Source organism: Grampus griseus (assembly GCF_964374135.1).
Source record: "Grampus griseus genome assembly, chromosome: 10".
NCBI classification, from domain to species: Eukaryota; Metazoa; Chordata; class Mammalia; order Artiodactyla; family Delphinidae; genus Grampus; species Grampus griseus.
Genome location: NC_139004.1, coordinates 82,909,468 through 82,931,731, shown reverse-complemented (window position 1 = coordinate 82,931,731; position 22,264 = coordinate 82,909,468). Strand labels below are relative to the sequence as shown.

The 22,264-nt window shown below is 41.8% G+C and overlaps 1 protein-coding gene across 1 annotated transcript in view; it reads left to right on the top strand.

Annotated features, from left to right (window-relative positions):
* Positions 1-12,436: 12,436 nt before the first annotated feature.
* Positions 12,437-22,264, top strand: part of TAFA4 (TAFA chemokine like family member 4) — a gene marked incomplete at its 3' end in the record, with an annotated part of 127,368 nt that continues 117,540 nt past the window's right edge. Inside the window, exons 1-2 of the mRNA XM_082663536.1 lie at positions 12,437-12,515; positions 17,939-18,054. Of these exons, the coding sequence (XP_082519662.1) occupies positions 12,502-12,515; positions 17,939-18,054 (130 nt within the window). The 5' untranslated portion in view covers positions 12,437-12,501. The remainder of the gene's footprint in view (positions 12,516-17,938; positions 18,055-22,264) is intronic.

The window sequence follows — 22,264 nt, the reverse complement described above, 5'->3', positions numbered from 1 at the left end:
GAGATTTTCCCAAATGAAGAAACAAATAATCCAGAGTGTACTGTTGTCTATAGATAACAACTTGTGGTGATACCCGTAAGCCTGAGTTTTGTTTTAACTTTCATAATGTATTTTTTTAATCCGCTATATCTATAATACTGTCATTTCAACAAGTAATGACAGTATTAATTTTAAAACTTTAAATTATTGAAACTTTATAAAAACAATATTAAAACTTTATAAAAACAATATTAAAACTATAAAAACAATATTAAAACTTTAATGAGGGAGTTCTCTTTTGGTTCTAAGTCTTTATGATCCTATGTGTTTTTTTAATACTTAGGGCGCATCTTAGATGGTAAATTTTCATTGGAAATGTTTGATAGGCATTTCATTTATTTTGTAATGTTTACTTCAGAAAAAGTGGATATGTGACTGAAATTATGTGATGTATTCCTTCCTCTAATATGGCCAGTTGTTTGGGCGACTCCATCTTCTTCAACAACTCCATTTTTGAACTGGGAGACGTTCTGAGTTGGATTTTCTGTACTGTGCACATTCCAGTCTTGAAACAGCCTCGGCTGACTACTTTACACCTCCAGCCCGCTCTCTGGTTCTCCCAGACTTTTTCCTTTTTTACCCTCCCTTTTCCTCCCAGCGTGGGGAATATCCCAGCCTAGTTTGCAATCCTGGGTCCACTAACTACTTACTTGTTTTGTGCTCCTGGGTACGTGGAATTACTTATATTCTCCCATGTTAGAGATTGAAAACAAAATAAAGTAAAACTGTCCTGTGGGTTGTTCTGAGGGATCCATGAGATGAGAAGTGATGGTGTCTGATCTCATGCTTGGCTCAGAGTATCCAGCTGCTAGATTATTATCAAGATTCCTTGATTCTCTTCTCTAAACTAAGGTACAGAACAGTCAGATATGGCTTTCTAGTGTTTTCTGTGTCCCGTGAACACTTTTCTGGATTCTTAGATTATATATAATGTGATCTTAATATCAGAGGGAGTGATTGGTTATGAATCGCCGCTGGCCGGGACTGAGCTTTTTAAAATGTGTGTCCTCGGGTCCTTTTCCATCCCATCCTGTTTTCCCCTTGTCTTCCTCTGCGTCCCCTGACTGTGCTCACTTCCCTGTACTGCAGGCATTAGAGCTTGTTCCTCACATTCTTACTCACCTTAAACCAAACATTACCGAGTCCTTTGTGCCATTCATTCACATCCCGCAGTCTACCGAGAAATCCATCGATGAATCCCAAAGTGATTCATCGCTCGTTAGTTTCTGGGCTGTGTAGTCTAGATAATGTTTTTCATTTTATAATTTGGAAGTAATGCTTTTCCCTGAGGTAACCATGTCAAGGTGGGAGTTTCGAGTTTTGGTCTGGCAAGTAGAATGGGTAGAAAAAAGGGAAGAGGATGAAGAGACAGGACAAGTTGGGCCTTTTAAGGTATACGGTGTCTTGTTTACATATTCATGTATGTGTACATGTTCCCATCAAAGCAGACTTGAGAAAACTTTTAAAAATATTTTATGAAATTGGAGATAAAGAGAAAATAAGGACAGCTAAGCAAAAGGTTATTATATGATATCCTTGGCAAAAGGTCCCCTTCACTTATTGAAGGTGGACTCTAAGTTTGGCTCTGAGCTTCCTAGCTGCCAAAGTGAAGAGTAAAAAACAATTGAGTATAAGATTTACAGTTCCATAAGATAGAAACTAGTATTCTTGGTACCAGTACCTGACACTTGAACCTTGCAAGTTAGTTCAGTAATTTGACTCCAGGTGGAGGGTCTAGGATACCCAGTGGTGTACGTTAAAAGATCTCTTGCTAAAGAGGCCTGACTTCCTTAGTGCTGTGCTCTCCAGACATCTGGCCAGATTCATTCTCTCGTACTTCTGGGCTGAGACCTTAGTCTGACCCAAGCAAGCAGACGATAAAATGTTTTGCAGGTTTTTCTTTTCTTGAGGGCCTAGATAAGGCAGTAATTTTGTTGAACTTACATGTCAGACAGACTCCAGCCCTAGAGAGAATTAATGAGGGACAAATTGGAGATTGCAAAATGGGAGTTTGTTCCCTTGCTCATTTAAGCACTCACTCATTCATTCACAAATATTTATTAAAACCTGTTGTATGCTAGGCTCTGTTTTAGGCATAGGAACATCGATTTTTTTTTTTCGCTGCCCCACGCAGTTGCGGGATCTTAATTCCCCAACCAGGGATCAAACACAGGCCCTGGCAGTGAAAACGCTGAGTCCTAACCACTGGACAGCCAGGGAACTCCCCACATCAATTTTTCTTGGTTTCTTTTGTCGCCATCCTGCTTCAAGCCATCGCCATCCGTTGCTTGGACGACTGCAGTAGTCTCTCATTTTCTACTCTTTCTCCCCAGAGGGCCGTCTCCACCCAGCAGCTGGAGGGCTCTTGTGCAAACCTAAACCATCTCCTATTTCTCTCCTGCTTACAACTCTCACATCACATTTGGAACCAAATCCCAACACTGTGGTCTGCAAACTCCTGCGTGATCTGCTCTCAGAACCCCCCCGACATCACCCCCCTGCCTCTCTTTGCATAACTCACTTTCCTCGAGCCCCTCTGACTGCCTCTCTGCACCTGACCACATCCAGCTTGTTTTGGCATTAGGCTCCTACAGGGCCACGCTGTTTCTCTATCTGGGACCCTATTCCCCCGGAAGTCACATCGTATTATCCGTCATTATGTCAAGAGTCACCTTCTCAGAGAGGTTCCTTCCCAGAACACCCCATCCGTGCAGCCTCTCTTCCTCCAAACCCAGACCGTTTCTGTCACACTGTTTTATTTTTATTTTTTTTTATTGCGCACGGGCTTAGTTGCTCCGCAGAATGTGGGATCTTCCTGGACCAGGGATCAAACCCGTGTCCCCTGCGTTGGCAGGAAGCTTCTTTTTTTTAAAGCATCTTTATTAGAGTATAATTGCTTTACAATGGTGTGTCAGTTTCTGCTTTATAACAAAGTGAATCAGTTATACCTATGTTCCCATATCTCTTCCCTCTTGCGTCTCCCTCCCTCCCACCTTCCCTATCCCACCCCTCTAGGTGGTCACAAAGCACCGAGCTGATCTCTCTGTCTGTCACACTATTCACTTTTTCTTCTCTGTCACACTTATCTCAACCCACAGTTATCTTATTCACACCCATTTATTTGTTTGTCTGTCTTCCCATGGTGCAATGCAAGCTCCAGGGTACCCAGGACCTTACCACCACCTTCTGTGCCCAGCACCCACACAGGGCTTGGTGCAAAAGAGCTGATCAAAAAATACGTGTTGAAGGAATCATGCAGAGGTGACCCATTGAGCGTGGGGTAGAATATGGAAGACTGCTCACCTGTTCTGTATGACTTCCACATATGGTCAGCGTGCCTTACCAACCTCCCCTCCCTTCCCCCTTTCTCTGTGTGGTTTCCTTTAGTGGCCCTTTCACCTTATCCACCAGGTCAAATCAGAACAAAACAAAACAAACTCACACACATAGGCAGACCTTTTCCCCTCAACAAGAACCAACCAACCAACAAAACAAACAAAAATTTAAAAATTCCTGAACACCTCTTTACTCTTTCCCCTGCTCCTCTGTGTTGTTGCCTCCTCCAGGAAGTTTTCCTGGATTGCTGCAGTCCTCACCAATCTTACTCTTCTCAACATTGTTGAAGTCTTTATTTTTATTATTCCAAAAGACAATGGCAAATATTAATGACCTACTCTCTTCGCTGCCCCATGTATGTCTTTTCCAATTAGTTTGTCATTTTTAGATAGACAGGAATTAGTCTTATTCTTGATTTCTCTCAGCATGTCTTGGTATAAAGCCAGAACTCAGTATGCTTTTGTATGTATAGGCTGTGTTTAGAGCATCTTTAAGTATCTTGGGGAGCTTTCACAGATTGTATCATGGATTTGTGTTGTAGAAGTAACTGGGAGAACCAATAAATACTGAATCCCGTTATGCTTGTGCTTATTTTGTGTAGTTTTCCATATAAATAATTACCATTTCATTTAGAAGCTTTTTACTATATTTTGACTTAACTTTTTTTGTGACGCCATTTAGTGTGAAATTGTTATTTAAACTATAAGTATCTGGGCTTCCCTGGTGGCGCAGTGGTTGAGAGTCTGCCTGCTGATGCAGGGGACACGGGTTCGTGCCCTGGTCCAGGAAGATCCCACATGCTGCAGAGAGGCTGGGCCTGTGAGCCATGACCGCTGAGCCTGCGCGTCCAGAGCCTGTGCTCCGCAACGGGAGAGGCCACAACAATGAGAGGCCCTCGTACCACAAAAAAAAAAAAAAAAAACCTATAAGTATCTTATGCTTATTTAAGTATAGTTTTCATTCTGTTTATAAATGTGACTTTACTAACAAAATTAAAATATACTTATAATAAAAACATGTAAATCAGATTATGTTAGCACCGGCAGAAGACTTCCTTTTTTGGCCACAGGAGGGCACTGTTGTCAAACAAAAGATGACTACATTTGGAAATTTAATAATGGTTTAGGTTAAGCTTTTAAGAAGCATTTATCCCACTAATTGATTAAAATGGCCAGTATTCCCTGCGATGGGCATTGTCTTGCTGTGTAATCCTGTTGCCGTTGAATTTACTGTGTATATATGTCCACGAGCTGTAAATTATCAATAGCTGCATCTTACTGTATTTTTCCTAAAATGTTCTGTGAGGCTTGTTACAGCTGGAAGGCACTTTGGTGATCATGTAGTTGAACTATATTAGTTTACAGGTGAGGAATTAGGGAAGCATAGAAGTGAAATGACCATTCATTTGGGAGTAAAACTAGAGACTTACATTTATTCATTTATTCAACAAAATGTATTTAACACCCATGATGTGCAGGGCATCATGTTAGGGATAGGGTAGAAGAGAAATAAGACGTAAACCCTCCCCTCCAGAGCTTTACATTCTGTTTGTAAATGAACATACAACCTCCACCACAGCAAGGTAACTATTCATGTCATAGGAATTCTGTTACTGATACTTACGTACAACTTACTGTATTTTTATAAGACTATGTAGAAGCTAGTGAGATCTTATCACATAAAATTTTTTTAAATAAAAGTTCGAGTGCTTGGCTACTTGCGGGTAGCCTTCGAAATATGATGTTGGTTATTGGTTATGCTAAATAAAATCCTTGGACACTGTTTTGATTCTTTGAAAGTTGAGAAAGGAGAGGAAATTTTCCAATTAAAAGCTGGTCTAATTAAAAGAAAGAAACCCTTAGCCATAAGGATAATTGGGCCTTGAGAGATTTATGGCTAAATTGCCATTACCACTCACATTTGTTCAGCCCCAGACCTGGGCAGTTTCACTTGGACAACGAGCTATGGAATCATGCTGAGTGTCCCTGAATTTGTTGAGTGCATTTTATTTTATGTCACTCTCAGGTCTGTTTTCTCTGTTTTGTGACTGATAATGGCTGTCGCTGAACCATCATCACTTAGCGATGATTGCTTTCGTACATTTCATGGTCACTTGTAGGCTAGAATTTTTATTCATTAACAAAATGCATTTTTTGCCCACACTTCCATTGGAAAGGAACATGTCACTGCATGGAAATAAAGATACTGCGGGTTTGTAAGGAATTTTTCAGTTCTTAAAGTGACAGAATGTGAACCTTAGGAGATCACAGCATGTCTATTTAATGTATTTGAATCATCTCTGACCAGAAGGGCCCTTTTGAAGACCTCTACCACCTAATTTAAATGCGATGGTATTGGCAACACTTGAAATTAAAGCGCCATTTATAAAATTTTGTAAAATTCTTTAACGTTTAACAGACACAGTTATTGTCTTTAATGGCTCACTTAGAACATGCTTTGGCATATTGTAAAGTGAAAGAGTAAATTCTTCATTGATGTTTTTTAAGTTAGCATTAAAAAAGCAACTTATGACATGTATATACCACATTTTGGCAGCAAAACATGTCCACTTGAACGTAAGACACTGCACATGCTCTAAATTACAAAGTAATCCCACGCATCATGTGACAGTTATAAGTGATAGCTCAGCTGAGGCATCAGCCATGTATCAGTGCTTGAAATACATTCACAAAAGCATTGATAACCTAGCAAGTACATTTGCTTTTCATCAGCACCCTCTTAAATATCAGCCGCTCATTAATACTTGTCTGGTTCCAGCATAAATTTGTCGAGAGAGGTTACACTTGCTTTGCATACTTTTGTGGAAAAGCTGTTTGAAAATTTCCAGAAGACAATGCAATGTGGTTGTGTTATTTAAGCAACTAGAAATGGAAGCATCTTTCCTCCTCTCTGTCTGAAGAAATGATGAATTATTTCAAGGAGGCAACTTCTGTTTCAAAATTTCCATTGGTTATCAGACAAGACCTCAGTTGGGGGACCATCCTTTTAACCCTTTTCCACTCATAAAACCCTGCTTTTACTCCCCAAGCCCAGGTTGCTAATTTATGAAACACTCCTCGCTTCTATCATCTTCCGTCTTGACCGATTTGAAATTAGTGTGGAAAAATGATTTACAGCGATGTCTAAACTCTTAAGGGTATCACCTCTTACATCATTAGCTGGAAGAATTATTCCTTACTTGAGCCCTGATACCTGAGGGGCTGAGAACCACAGTTACCAGATCATCCCAGTAGATCCAACTTCGGGAGGTCAGCTGAACTGATGGTGAGTCTGGAAATAGTTATTCAAACATTCCCCACTCCGCAGGTGACGCAAGACAGTGCTTGGAAACCTCCTAGGTGAGTGGGCAGGCAGGAAAGGGCAGTGCTGATTGGTAGCTGGAGGACTGTCTGTTTTGTTATTAAGCCACAATCTGCCTTGCTATATTGTTGCAAAAATGCTTCTGAATTGGAGTTTATCAGGAAATGAGTCTGAGTGGATGGGCTGAGAAAAATCCATTTTGTTTTGTTTCGATGCTGAATTCCTATAGAAATCGACAGAAGTCATTTAGCCGTATGTTGTGGCTCTGCTATATTTTTGCTGAAGCGTCTTCGAGGAGTTCTGATCTGAGGTGCGGTTGTTTTCCATCTGTTTGAAAAATGGCAGCTTAAGTGCTCAAGGTCTTTAGGATTCTTGTATGTTTGGTCTTAATTTGGAAAATGACATAAGCCTTTAATAAATTTGCAGCAAATCAGAATCACTGTTGTTCACCAGCCTCTCAGAGATGAGGCCGAAATTATTTAGGGGTTAATATAAAATAGCTTATGCTCCAAGCCAGGGTCTGGTAGCTAATTCAGCCCACTTGTCTACACATGTGGGTCCACAGACAGAATTTTTATTTTTAGGTTGATGATCAATGTCTTGAATTCCTGAAGAAAGATAGATTTATTTTCATTCTGTTTACTAAAGCATGAAAAAGGACAGATGCTTTTTGAAAATGTGAAACAGTAGGTACCTTGGTGCCAGATGGCTTGAATTTGCATCCTTGCTTAGACACTTGCTAGCTGAGTGACCTCCGGCAAGTCCCTTGTCGTCTCTGTGCCTCACTCCCCTCATCTGCATAGCAGGGTAGAAACAAATCCTACTTTTAAGTGAGTTATTATGTTAAGTGCCTGGCCCATAGTAGGCACTATGTAAGTGCTTTCTATTTATTTTTATTTATTTATTTATATATTTATTTTGGGTGAAGTAGAAAGGAATAACTTTATTGCTTTGCCAGGCAAAGGGGGCCACAGTGGGCTAATGCCCTCAAAACTGTGTGTCCCGACCTGGAGCGGGCAGCGAGGACTTTTATAGTAATGGTTCAAAGAGGGCGTGATCAGCTTGTGGACATTGTTCTGATTGGCTGGTGGGGAGGTGAGTGGGCGTTAGCCTCATCAACCTTCTGGTTCCAGCCGGTCTGGGGTCTCCGTGCTCCTGGGCAGCATGCAGTTAACTTCTCCCACCTGGTGGGGTTTCGGTGTTGTCATCCTAAAGCTGGTGGGGAGGTCAAGTCTAGTAGCTCGGACGTTGAAAGCAGTCCATTGCTGTGTGCTGTTTATCACTGCAAGTGTTGGAGGGTCTCCTGTAGAGGCGGGGGGCGGCTGTGTCTCGCCTTGAGAACAAAGACACTGGCAGCAGAAGTTCTGGGAAGTACTCCTTGGCGTGGGCCCTCCCAGAGTCTGCCATTAGCCCCACCCCAGAAGTGCTTTATTTATTTGTTTTTTTTTTTTTGCGGTACGCGGGCCTCTTACTGTTGCGGCTTCTCCCGCTGCGGAGCACGGGCTCCGGACGCGCGGGCTCAGAGGCCATGGCTCACGGGCGCAGCCGCTCCGCGGCACGTGGGATCCTCCCGGACCGGGGCACGAACCCGTGTCCCCTGCATCGGCAGGCGGACTCTCAACTACTGCGCCACCAGAGAAGCCCCAGAAGTGCTTTTTTTGTTTTTTTTGTTTTTTTTTTTGTGGTACGCGGGCCTCTCACTGCTGTGGCCTCTCCCGCTGCGGAGCACGGGCTCCGGACGCGCAGGCTCAGCGGCCATGGCTCACGGGCGCAGCCGCTCCGCGGCACGTGGGATCCTCCCGGACCAGGGCACAAACCCGTGTCCCCTGCATAGGCAGGCGGACTCTCAACCACTGCGCCACCAGGAAAGCCCCAGAAGTGCTTTTTAAAAAAAAACAAACTTCCGCCGGGGCCTTGGGTGAGTATTCAGAGAACTGAATTAGCCAGAAGATTTCAACTGTCAACTCTCCTTATTGTTTAAGATTGGTAATAAGTTCTAAATCATTTTAGTATATGTGATAAACTGAAGTCTTTTAGTGAATATTTATTGTCTTATTCTGATATAATTTCTGACTTAATGAAAAGTCAAAAGAAGAGTACAAAGAACTCCCATATAACCCTTTACCCTGAGTCACCAATTGCTTGCATTTTGTTTTGTGTTCATTCACTCTTCCCTTACTTCCTTCCTTTCCTCTTCCCTTTTTCATGTCTATTTTTTTTCCTTCAGAATCATTTGAAAATGAGTTGGAGACATTTGCCCCATTATTCTTAAATATTTCAGGGTGTATTTTTAATAATAAGGACATTCCCTCTCCTTTTTTTCTTTGTCTTTATTTTATTATTTTATTGAAATATAGTTGATTTACAATGTTAATTTCTGTACAGCTAAATGGTTCAGTTATACATATATACACATTCTTTTTTTAATATTCTTTTCCATTACGGTTTATCATAGGATATTGAATATAGTTCTCTGTGTTATACAGTAGGACCTTGTTGTTTATCCATTCTGTGTATAATAGTTTGCATCTACTGATCCCAACCTCCCAATCCATCCTTTCCCTAACTTCCTCCTCCGTAGCAATCGTAAGTCTGTTCTCTAAAGGACATTCTCTCTCTTAACTGTAATACAATGATCAAAATCAAGAAATTTAATGTTGATACAACACTGGAATTTAATCTATAGGCTATATTTAGAAATTTTTAATTGTCCCAGTAATGTCCTTTATAGCTATATGTGTTTAAACATATGTGTGTATGTGTGTGTGTATGTGTGTGTACACGCAGTTCATTCTGAGAATGACTATGTGTATATATTTTTCCTGATCTAAGATCCAACATAGGGTCACAATTTCATTCAGTTGCCCTGTATCATGTCTTTAATTTTAACCATTCCTCAAAGTTTTTTTGTCTTTCGTATCCTGGAAACTTTTTAAGAATAGAGAGCAATTACATTCCAGAATGTCCCTCAAATCTGAGTTAGTCTCACGATTAGGTCCAGGTTTAAGGTCGTTGTGTCTTATGGTTTTAAAAGGAACGGTGATATTTCACCAGTGCAGATTTTTGGAATGAAAAGATGAGGAGAACGTCGTGCTGCATAGATTGACATGCGTGGAGGGAGGTGGGTGTAGTGAAACTCGCATAAGAGGTATTCTGAGGATGCTTATTTGCAACAAGTAAATAACTATATTTTCGCAAAATAATCCTTTTAGGGAATTCACTCTACTAATAGTGAAGGCAGGTAGATCAAGAGTTAGAGCCTTGCTATTTCCTTGAAAAGAAATCAAGCGCAGGCAGAATTCTTTCTTGTGTACAACAGAAATAAACATCTGAAGAATGGTCTCCTCTGTCTGGGGAACTCAAAATTTCTTGGTACCAGGAAACATAAACAGGCATCCTGCTCTTTTGCTGTAAAAGAGTGACTGTCTCCACATAAGACCAACATGTAAGGTGAAAGATGAAAAATGTAACCTAGCATCTAAATGCTGAGTTCTTTTCATTCTGACAATGACCAGACACATTAAAATTTATTTGTAGTCTAGATATAGGCAATGCCTTTCGTCGTTATAAACACCTAGTCTCTTTAAAAATGAATTACTTTATTTTTTAGTTTGAATATTTTATTTTTTATCGAAGTATAGTTGATTTACAATGTTGTGTTAATTTCTGCTGTACAGCAAAGGGATTCAGTTATACATATATATATGTTTATGTATATATACATTCTTTTTTATATTCTTTTCCATTATGGCTTATCACAGGATATTGAATGTACTTCTCTATGCTATACAGTAGGACCTTGTTAGTTATCCATTCAATATATAATAGATAAATGAATGACTTTTAAAGCAAATGATAGAAAGGACTGTGCTATTGATGTGAAACAATGGAGAGGGAAGTAGAGTGACCGGAAGTAAATGCTTTTGGCGTAATGCACAAAATAACTGATGGTCTTGAACGTACTAAAGTTTGGAGGTGACAAGAAAGCATTCATCCTTTTAAGCAAGTGCCTAGGGTACACTCTGGGAAAATCTGACTGAATGAGTTACTGCTCAGCCTAAAATTAAACTCGGCTTTTTGTCTGGCATACGAACTATTGGATCACATTTCTTTTCACAGATGGATACATTTTTTTTTTAATGAATTGAAAAAAGAATCCCCAGTGGTTCCCTTTGTGTGAAGAAAAAAAGATAAATATTAGCTAGGAAAGGTCATTTTGGTTTCCAGTATGTGGGGAGTTCATTAGGATGGGTTCTGATAAATTATGCTGTGCACTTCTTTCCGATAACAGAAGGTCACATTGTGCCCTTGGGTGGACATCAGGACAAACATACTTAATAAAGTTGGAGGATCTGGGAGATGACTGTTTTCCAGTGGTTTTTTTTTTTTTCCCGAATACCTTATATTTATACAGTTATTCAAAGCCACTTCCCTCTCGTAGCGCTGATGACTCAAGGCCTCCCCTGTCTCTCCTGTAGCCCCGAATGGGTGGATCTCAAGTCTATCACCTGAAGTGGTCTCTAGACAAACATCTGTAAAGGGGCATCCAAAGAAGAGAAGAATCTCAGTTGTGCTTGGTGGTGGATTTGTAATGGGTTCCACACGATTCAATAGTAATTAGACTGTGTTGCAAAGATAATTTTTATGTCATATTTGCAACTTAAATATTTATTGTTGCCCATCATTATTTCTCTCTGATCTCCACCCCTGGGGGAGACATATTTAATTTAGCAACATTAAAAATGGGTAGTTTCTTGGGGTTTTTTTGTTTGTTTGTTTTTTCCTTTTTCTTGTGATGTCTTTTGGTTTGGAGTCATCTGAGTCTTTCCTGAAAAATGTTTTCACTGAGTAGAAAAGTCCTTTTAGGTCTGTGCATTAAAGGACGGTGTTGAGTGTCAATTATGGTATTAACAAGTTTTTCTGTATTTTGGTATGGTGTTTTATGTTGGAAAGATTTTTGCCTTCTGCCTCTCATCAACATTTTTCAAAAAGCATCCTTGCAAATTGTTTTTTTTAATTGAAGTATAGTTGATTTACAATATCATGTGAGTTTCAGGTATATAGCAAAGCGATTCAGTTATTTGTCTATATATATATATTTGTATATATATATTCTTTTTTAGATTCTTTTCCCTTACAGGTTATTACAGAATATTGAGTATAGTTCTCTGTGCTATACAGTAGGTCCTTGTTGGTTATTTTATGCATGGTAGTGTGTCTTGCAAATTGTTTAGCATCATCAGGTTTATATCACACAAACATAGGAACTCAGATCTTCATGCGGGCTTTTCCACTGCTCTATGAACTTGGGCAGTTGTAGAACTCTTGGGATTGGATTACCTCCAATTTGATTTTCATCCCATGGTTAATGAAATGAGAGTGAAATTTTGCATGGTTTAGACTGTCTGTCAACTTGGGGATGCCTTTGCTCTGGAGGGAACTTCTACTTTAAAACTATATTATGTTAACTAATAGGTGGCTAGTTAATAAGTGTAGAATTCTGTATTTTCCTCCCCTCCGCTCCGTTTGTTAGGACACTTTACAAATGTGGATGTGTTTGGCTGTCTACCGCTTGCCTGAAAATGCAGGCGGCATTGTAAAAAAGCCACAATTTTGCTACTGGACATCTGCATCATTTCAGCATTAAAATGCTAATGGATTCCTGTCTTTTTTGTTTTTTAAAATAGGTCTTCCAAGCTAAGATAATTTTTTGGAACTGCAGAAGTGGTCCTAGCTACCAATGGGAATTTGGAGTCACTCTGAAATACATCCTGGAATAATTGTGTTTGACTGGAACCTAATCTTATGAAGTCTCCAAGGTAAAATGGTTTTAACACATACCTAGAGATGGTATCTTTACGAAGCATAAAGAATTTAGCCACACTGAGTATCTTAGCGTTGATGATCCTTTATAAAAGCCTTCTTTTTATGTTGAATTTTTGGGAATTTGGGGAGGTTAAAAAATTTTAGCTCTCATCTTTGAAATTATTTCAGTTTGTAAAGCAGTGTTTCAGCCCTTCAGCAGGGTAAATGGTGAGATTTTTAAGGTAGACCAATTTTGTTTTACATTTGGGCAAAATTGTTCAATGTAGAAGAAATTGAGGTATCACGGTAGATGTAGTAGGTGAGAAATCCTTTTACTGGCGGAGGGGGTCCTAGATTATTGAGTGAAATAAAGAATCATTGCTCAACGGCTGCCCACTTATCCGTAGGCATTTCTCTGGGGAATCATAGCTACTGTTAAGTAAATACTTAACTTATAAATACTTTAGGCACTGGGAACTTGTAACTATTCACCCCGCACCGGTACGTAGAATTGTCCATGAAGAAGAAGTTAGATCAGGAATTATCACCCGAGATTTGGAACAGTGGCCCCTGAGACTTTTGATTTGGAGTTTGCTGTTGGGATCCAACCAGGACAACAGAAACCATCCTGATAATGTGGAACAGAGGGAAGTGAATTCAGGGAACTGGTTACACATGTGATGGGAGAGTCGTTAAGACGTTAAGCAGAAGATACAGAGGCGGCCCAGAGATCAGCAAGAGCAGGAAGCTTCTGCCATCCTGAGGCTGATGGGACATAGGAGGGCGTACTGCCGAGCAGTGCTTAGGGGAAGGGACCTTCAGCGGGAGCTGGATCCATGGTGGGCCCTTCTCTTGGAAATGGACACTGTGGAGGAGAAATGGCCACTCCATAGCACCTACCAAGACAGAGAAGGTGGGGAGAAATACCCTGCCCTTTCCCTTCCACCCTCCACGCTCCAGCCAGGGTCTCCTATTGGTTAAGCCCAGCCAGGAGCCAGGTGATTCAGGAGGCTGGGAAATGCAGTGTCTGGGTGTTACCCAGGGGAAGGGGAAAGAATGGTTCTGAGGGCAAAACAGGCCCAGGCTGGCATAGAGTTTGTATTTGAAACCTCTTCCCATGACATTTTAGTGAGCGTGGCACAGGCTTTTCTACCTCAGAGGATGAGTCTTCTCTTGAGGCTGATTCTCACAGCCCCACCAAGTAAATTATGCATATGCCCTGGAATCTTCTGTCTGAAGATGGACAGTAGTGGTCTGTGATGCACTGCCAGAACCCCCTTCAGGAATGAAGGATTTATTCCCTCAACTGTTGGAAGTATTACAGAAGATGGCCTACAGCTCCTTTGAATTGTCCTTAATTCAAAGAGCCTCCTTCTTGCTGGGGGACTCGCCCAGTGATCCAGTGGTTAAGACTCCACACTTCCAATGCAGGGGGCGCAGGTTCGATCCCTGGTCAGGGAACTAAGATCCCACATGCCATGTGGTGTGGCCAAAAACAAACAAACAAACAAACAAAACAAAGAGCCTCCTTGCTGAAGATTTAAGATTTTCCCTTATGTCCAAGCATAAAGGCCTGGCCCCTCACTCCAACTTGGTACCGCGGAGAAGGGGCGTCTCAGCTTTGGAACTCTCCATAGGGTTATCTGAGGCTGTTTCCTCCTTCTGTCCTGCCTTCTTCTCGCCCCTTCCCTTCCACAGGTGATTCTCCCTAGAGCATCCTTTAAATAACCCCCTGCTCATCACTTTCCATCTCACAGTTGGCCTCCCAGGGTAACCAACCTTTGAGACTCAGATCATCTCAGACGTACTCTCCAGATCTGGTAAACTCCGTTCAGACAGGTTTAGGTGATGCAGTGACTGATAAACACATGGAAACTGAATTTCTCTTATACTTTAGGTGGGAGGGATTATAGCTCACCTGAAAGACCTAGTCTGAATTTAGAGACTAAATTGGGTGGGGCACTGTGGTTAGAGGGAGGGCAGCCAACCCACCAAGCAGGAAAAAGTAGAGGATAGAAAAGTTAAGAAGCCAGTAGGAGACCCGTTGTTTTAAAGTGTTAAACTTGGCAGATTTGTTATACAGCAATAGAAAACTAGTACTCCATTCATCTGACTCTTTGAAAGTTTGCCTTTTGGGCCACTAATTGCTACAAACTAGAAACCGGGGTACCTGATCCAGCTTGCAAATGTGTTTTGTTCAGTCTGCACTGTGGTTTTTTTTTTTTTAATCTATTTATTTATTTATTTTTATTTTTGGCTGTGTTGGGTCTTCATTGCTGCGTGTGGGCTTTCTCTAGTTGCGACGAGCGGGGGCTACTCTTCGTTGCGGTGTGCGGGCTTCTCATTGTGGTGGCTTCTCTTGTGGAGGAGCGCGGGCTCTAGGCGCACGGGCTTCAGTAGTTGTGGCTCGTGGGCTCTAGAGCACAGGCTCAGTAGTTGTGGCGCACGCACTTAGTTGCTCCACGGCATGTGGGATCTTCCTGGACCAGGGCTTGAACCCATGTCCCCTGCATTGGCAGGCAGATTCTTAACCACTGCTCCACCAGGGAAGCTCTGCACTGTGTTTTTAAAACAAAGAAAATGGGGCTTACCTGGTGGCGCAGTGGTTGAGAGTCCGCCTGCTGATGCAGGGGACACGGGTTCGTGCCCCGGTCCGGGAAGATCCCACATGCCGCGGAGCAGCTGGGCCCGTGAGCCATGGCCGCTGAGCCTGTGCGTCCGGAGCCTGTGCTCCGCAACGGGAGAGGCCACAACACTGAGAGGCCCACGTACCCGCCCCCCCAAAAAACAAAAAACAAAGAAAATGGAATAACTTGCCGACATATAAAGTGTGTAGACTGCGTATCAGAAAACGGCTTTTCTTTAAAAGTCGTTCCTGGCATCACTTGGAGCAGCTGCTCCTAGACAGGTCTCTGCACTACCTACTGTTCACCAGTGCTCTTGACCCAGGCAGCCTACACATTTATTTGGAGGTATTTGAATTTTTGATCCTTGAGTAAGAGGGCTAAGCCTTTGTAACAATTAGATCAGTAACTGATATTGGGGTTAACAGATGAAATTTTAAAACATTATCGGTGAGATAGAGCACCTCATTCAAAAATTCAGCAACTATGGAATTCTGAACCTACATGCTTTCCCTGTTAGTAATAAATTAATAATCAATTTCCTGAAGTGAAAATATAATTAAACAATAGCACCTCAAGCTCACGTAGGCTTACATGTATATTCTTTGCCACCTTTCAAACTGATCATAGGGTTTCTACTTACCATATGTGTGTGCTGAGGTGGGGGAGACAGAAGACATGCTTTGTAAAATTAAGGCATGTGCAGGCCCTTCAAAGCAAAGAGACCCTATGTTTCCATGTCGGTTTAAAATTTTCAGGGTTTCCAAGGCAAGGGGCAAAAAGATGTCAAGCTTTGAGTCCCTTCTAACACGGTGCTCTTCAAAGATAATCTTAGAATCTTGTCTTACTGTGGTTGCTTCAAAGGCAGGTTGAGTCTCAAATCAGGGAGCGATACGAGATCTTTCAACAAGATCTATTTGACTAACTTGTGAGAGGCCACAGCCTACTTCCCAGAGTGTGATGTGGGCACCAGGTCCCCAAGGCTGTGCCTTCCCTTGAGCATGGAATCATGGTTCTGGTTGAGGCACTGTGCGGCTGACTGCCATGGGGTGGCTGGACCCTTCCTTCCGGGATTTCCTCAGAAGCTTTGCCTCTAGTGTTACCCAAACAGGGATCCATCCCCATGGGCCATGTCTTTATTGTCTGCCCATGAGTGTTTATACCTCTTGTGTCTATGAAAAGGGGGTTCCTTTGATCCTCTGTGGTGGATCTTTTATCCTAAATACCATGAGACATGTGCCAGGCAGAACCTAGTATCACTGGAGTTTCAAACGCCAAGAACTACGACTCTTGCTTGAAAAAGTTAATTAAAAAAAAAATAGCAAACATAAAAGTTAATCAAGTGCTATCTAATTTCTCTATAATATCAAAAAGGGCAGAAAGTTAGGGAGAGGGTTGGAATGCATACTGGCTATTTTCTTTTTACTTACTCTTTTTTGGGGGGAGGAGTTGTTTTAGAATAGACCACACAACCATATCTGTGACCTGAATTGTCTTTGAGCAACTGTCTGGGTATTGTCCATTCATATAAGGTGAAGTTTATTTTCCCAGGTTTATTGAGATGTAATTGACACATAACACTGTGTATGTTTAAGGTATACACTGTGTTGATTTAATGTTTGTCAATTGCAAAATGATTCTCAGCATATAGTATCAGCTACCACCTTCCTACTATCACATAGTTACCTTTTTTTCAAAATTATTTTTTGGTGATGAGAACATTTTTCTTAGCAACATTCAAGTATATGATACAGTATTATTAACTATCATCACCATGCTATACATTAGATCCCCAAACTTGTTAATCATGTAACTGAAATATTTGACCTTTGGCTAATATCTACCCATTTTCCTCACTCTCAACCCTTCGTAACCACCATGCTACTTAACCTGTTTCTCTGAGTCTGTCTTTTTTAGATTCCATATGTAAGTGAGATCATACAGTATCTATCTTTATCTGACTTATTTCACTTGGCAATAATGCCCTTAAGGTCCATCTAAAATTTTGTATATGGCAAGATTTCCTTTTTTCTCATTGCTGAATAATATTTCATCATATCTATCTCACATCTTCTTTATCCATTTATCTGTTGACATCTATATGAAGTTGTTTCTCTATTCACCTGTACTTGCTCATATTCCCATCAAACTTTGAGATTGGATTAATAAACTATTCAGCCAGTCTTCTAGGCAGAGGGCGTTAATAGACAGAGGAACCAGGGGAAATCTCTCGAGCCTGGTGTGAAAGTTTCTGTGGTTTCTTTCAAATGAGAAAACCACATATCTTCTATTTGAATCCAGCTCTAAGTATGTCGCTTTTTAAATTTCATGCTATAAAATAGTATATAACCCCCATGTTCTATCAGGGCCCCTCAGGCTACACTCTAGGAATTCATAAATAGACTTTTCACCGAGGCATGTAGCTAACTTCGAAAACTTTTACACAGGGAGATCAGCTCAGTGCTTTGTGACCACCTAGAGGGGTGGGATAGGGAGGGTGGGAGGGAGACGCAAGAGGGAGGAGATATGGGGATATATGTATTCATACAGCTGATTCACTTTGTTATACAGCAGAAACTAACAGAACACTGTAAAGCAATTATACTCCAATAAAGATGTTAAAAAAAGGTATTTATTGAAAATTGAGTGAATGCACAGTGCAGATAAGGTTGGATTGGCCTTCAGTTTCCTTGTGGGGGAAGAAGTCCATAGTTGAGCATCTTCCACTGCTTTCCCCACCTTCTCAGGATGGTGTTTGCTGAAAAGCCTTTTGTCGCTCAGCCCTCACTAACTGCGTCCTGCTTTCTTTCCAGGATGAGAGTCTGTGCTAGGTCAGTCTTGCTGTCTCACTGGCTCTTTCTGGCCTATGTGCTAATGGTGTGCTGTAAGCTGATGTCTGCCTCCAGCCAGCATCTCCGGGGACACGCAGGTAAGCCCTTTAAGCTCGTCGCGCGCCACTGAGATCAAGTAATAAAACCCTTTCAAACACCAAAGCCCACATTTCATTTTATTATTTAAAAAAATTTTTAATTTAATTTAATTTATTTATTCTTGGCTGTGTTGGGTCTTCGTTGCTGCGCGGGGGCTTTCTCTAGTTGCATTGAGCAGGGAGCTACCCTTCATTGCGGTGCATGGGCTTCTCATTGTGGTGGCTTCTCTTGTTGTGCAGCACGGGCTCTAGGCGCGTGGGCCTCAGTAGTTGTGGCACGTGGGCTCAGTAGTTGTGGCTCGCAGGCTCTAGAGCATAGGCTCATTAGTTGTGGCACACGGGCTTACTTGCTCCGCGGCATGTGGGATCTTCCCCGACCAGGATTCGAACCCATGTCCCTTGCGGGTTCGAATCCCACAGGGATTCTTAACTACTGTGCCACCAGGGAAGCCCCCCTAAGCCCACATTTTAGACACAGGTAATTGACAAAAGCTTTTGATGGTGTGTAACTAACCAGAGGAAGCATGAAATACAACAGGGTAAAGCAGTTTAAGGGTTTGATGCTTAAATCGTGTTGTTCTGGACATCTATCTAAAATGTCCTCCAGGTTTTTCCTTTTTTACCTTCCTGAGTACACTTTCATTTTTTCAGTGATTTTTCTCAAAGAATCCTGGAAAACCAGCAGCACTTTGTGATTATATACTCCAGGTTCCTTTGAAGGCAGAACATCTTCATTAATAAACTTAAATGAACACTTCCAGGGCTACAGTGAAGGGAGCTTTCAGATAATTTTCAGACCCCTTTAAGAAAAGATGGTGAAAGATTGAAAAAGAAAGGAACAAAAGAAAAAAAAAGCGGTGGTAACTTTTACACAGGGCCTAAAATAGAATGTCTGAAGTTTTAGAGAATCATTCTGTTAATTTCTAGTGAGACCCATGGCTGTAGTTGCTTATTTCTAAAGAAAGATGAAAATAATCAGTAGAGTATCTGTGTGTGTATGTTCCTGTGTGTTTCTTGTCCCCTTTCCTTGTTACATCTACATTTAAAGTGACACAGACTTGGAAACTCCCCGGAGAATTGTGTTTTCCTAAATAATTCACATTTGTCATGGACTTGTTGTCAAGCAATTAATTTGCTGTCTCTGCTTCAGTAATTAGAGGTGTGGCAGTGCCAGGCATGCTTTGACTTTTTAGTGAAAGAGTGAAGCTTGAGTCCTAAACCATGTATGCATCAGGATTGTAAAGTCTCTCTCCAGGAAAGTATGCAGAGAAGTTTGTTAGTTATCCTTACCCTCAGATATACAGCAGGTGAAGCTCTCTACTTACTTATTCTGATAAGTTAAGGTTAAGATTTAATTTTAGGCTTAAATTTTTTGTTTTTAATAAAGTTATTTGTTTATTTTTGGCTGCTTTGGTTGTTCGTTGCTGACGCAGGCTTTCTTTAGTTGCAGCAAGCGGGGGCTACTCTTCATTGCGGTGTGCGGGCTTCTCATTGCGGTGGCTTCTCTTGTGGCAGAGCACGGCCTCTAGGCGCACGGGCTTCAGTAGTTGTGGCCCGTGGGCTCAGTAGTTGTGGCTCGCAGCCTCTAGAGCGCAGGCTCAGTAGTTGTGGCGCACGGGCTCAGTTGCTCCATGGCATGTGGGATCTTCCTGGACCAGGGCTGGAACCTGTGTCCTCTGCATTGGCAGGCGGATTCTTAACCACTGCGCCACCAGCGAAGTCCTAGGCTTAAGTTTTTAAACTCTCTCATGACTCAATTGTCCTTAAGCAATAGTTTCAAGAAGACAAGAAAATTAATGATTGAAATTTTAATGAATCAGCATAAAATCAATACCATTTGGCTGCTGTGAAAGTGCCCAGGGCTGGTTGGTTATTGTGCTGTGTATATTTTGGTGAGCTTGCTCTCAAGAATAGAGAATTTGAAGTCATCAGTCTTACCTGTTTGATACACATCTCGTTTCTTGGGTGCAGGTACAGAGTCAGGCTAGTAAAGAAGCAAAGCATTTCGGGGTGGGGAGTTATCACCAGCACATTTCCAGATGTCAGAGAGGTTATGATGAAAAATGATTAAACTTGGAGGGAACAGGGGACATGACTGAACCTTCAATATTTCTTTATTTCAATATTCATTTATTAAAAGGCATTATACTTAGGTTTTTTTTTCTTCCAGGTTAGATTACTTATTTTATCACCCCTCCACACCCAACATATACACACTGGTAGTCTTTTTTTTTCTTCTTTTTAAAAAATTTTTATTGGAATATAGTTTATTTACAATGTTGTGTTAGTTTCAGGTGTACAGCAAAGTGAATCTGTTATACATATACATATATCCATTCTTTTTAAAGATTCTTTTCCCATACATTACATTACAGAGTATTGGGTAGAGTTCCCTGTGCTATACAGCAGGTTATTGTTAGTTACCTATTTTTTTAATTAGTTATCTGTTTTATACATATTAGTGTATATATGTCAATCCCAATCTCCCAATTTATCCCACCAGCCCTCGACATTGGTAGTCTTTATGCGAACCTTCACTTTTAAATCTTTGTGGCAATCCTCATTTCATACCATAACCCTTTAAATTTGGAAAACGTGGAAAACGTGGAACTGTAGTGATAAATCTAAATTAAGATTAGAATTGTGTACACAAGAAAGGGAGGTGTTGGGAGGTGTTGCTGAACGGGGTTAGACGCTGACTGCACTCCTTGAATTGTCCTGCCATTGGCTGCAGCTGAGGCCCATGGCCACACCTTACTGCCTGGGCTGCTGGGAAACATACCCTAGCTGTGGGCCCAGTTCAAAGAGGAGACAATGATTTTTGGTGAGTATCCTGCAGTCTTTGACACAACGCATTAAGGTTTTAATAGTGCAAAGTGCCCTCCAAAAACTTCTGGACTTAGTTATACTTACACCAGCAGTAATAGTACGATAACTCCCGTTTCCCCAGACCCTCATCAACTCTGGGTGCTATCAGGTCTTACTGTTTTGCAAATATGGTAATGAAAACTGCTGTTAGATTGTCTTGCAACTCTTTTTTTTTTTTTTTTTTTGCGGAACGCGGGCCTCTCACTGTTGTGGCCTCTCCCATTGCGGAGCACAGGCTCTGGACGCGCAGGCTCAGCGGCCATGGCTCACGGGCCCAGCCGCTCCGTGGCATGTGGGATCTTCCCGGACCGGGGCACGAACCCGTGTCCCCTGCATCAGCAGGCGGACTCTCAACCACTGCGCCACCAGGGAAGCCCTTGCAACTCTTTTTGACTGAGTACTCAGTGCGCTGGGCGACTATTTGTGTTTGTTCTTCTTTGCACTATCTTATCCTTTATCCGTTTTTGTCTTGGCTCTATTGATTGTTTACTTGTCGATTTGTGAAAGCTCTTTGAAAATTGAGGACACCCGAGTACTTTGACCATCATTTCCTTGTTTCTTCCTGCTTTTCCTTTGCCCACTACTCCCGTTCTAGCAAGGCTGTGTATTCCAGCAGGCTGTGTGAGTGAGTGAGTGAGTGAGTGAGTGAGTGAGTGAGTGAGTGAGTGTGTGTGTGTGTGTGTGTGTGTGTGCGTGAGAGAGTGAGAGAGAGAGAGAGAGAGAGAGAGAGATGGACAAAGAGGGAACTGGCGGTGGCAGGGAGGTGTTGTACATTTCTCTGATGACCTTGCAGTGGCCACGTGGAGTTTCTTCCCAGAATTGCGCTCAGCTGGTGACAAGGTCAAGGGTCAGACCTGAGAAACTCTGCTCAGATTTTTGGGTGTATCTGAAACAGCCTGAGAGCGGGAGCAAGTTGCAGAGAGTTAACTGAAGAAGCCTCTGTGCGGTGTCCAGAAGCACCCCTGACACTGTCCCAAGAGTTTGTGGTTCATGCTGGCCGATTAAGGAACTGTGTCCCTAGGAAGCCCTAGTTGGAAGTTTTTTGGATGCTTCTAATGGCTCAGATTAGGAGAGTGGCTTGTTGATGGCTGTGTATGAACAAGGAGATACTTTACAATCCCATTTCCACCCATACCTCTAAGGCAGAGAGGGAGGGAAAGAATGTGGGACACCGCCCCTAATTTGGGCAGATCGGATGGGGTATTGTTAGGTGTGGACCGAAGTTTCATTTTAGTTCAAGTGTAAGAAACAAAAACACACCTAATTTTCACAGGATTGGTGGTAGGAATCTTTCTTTAAGGCACATGGCATTGATAATCTTTCACAAGAGTCCAGAGGTAGT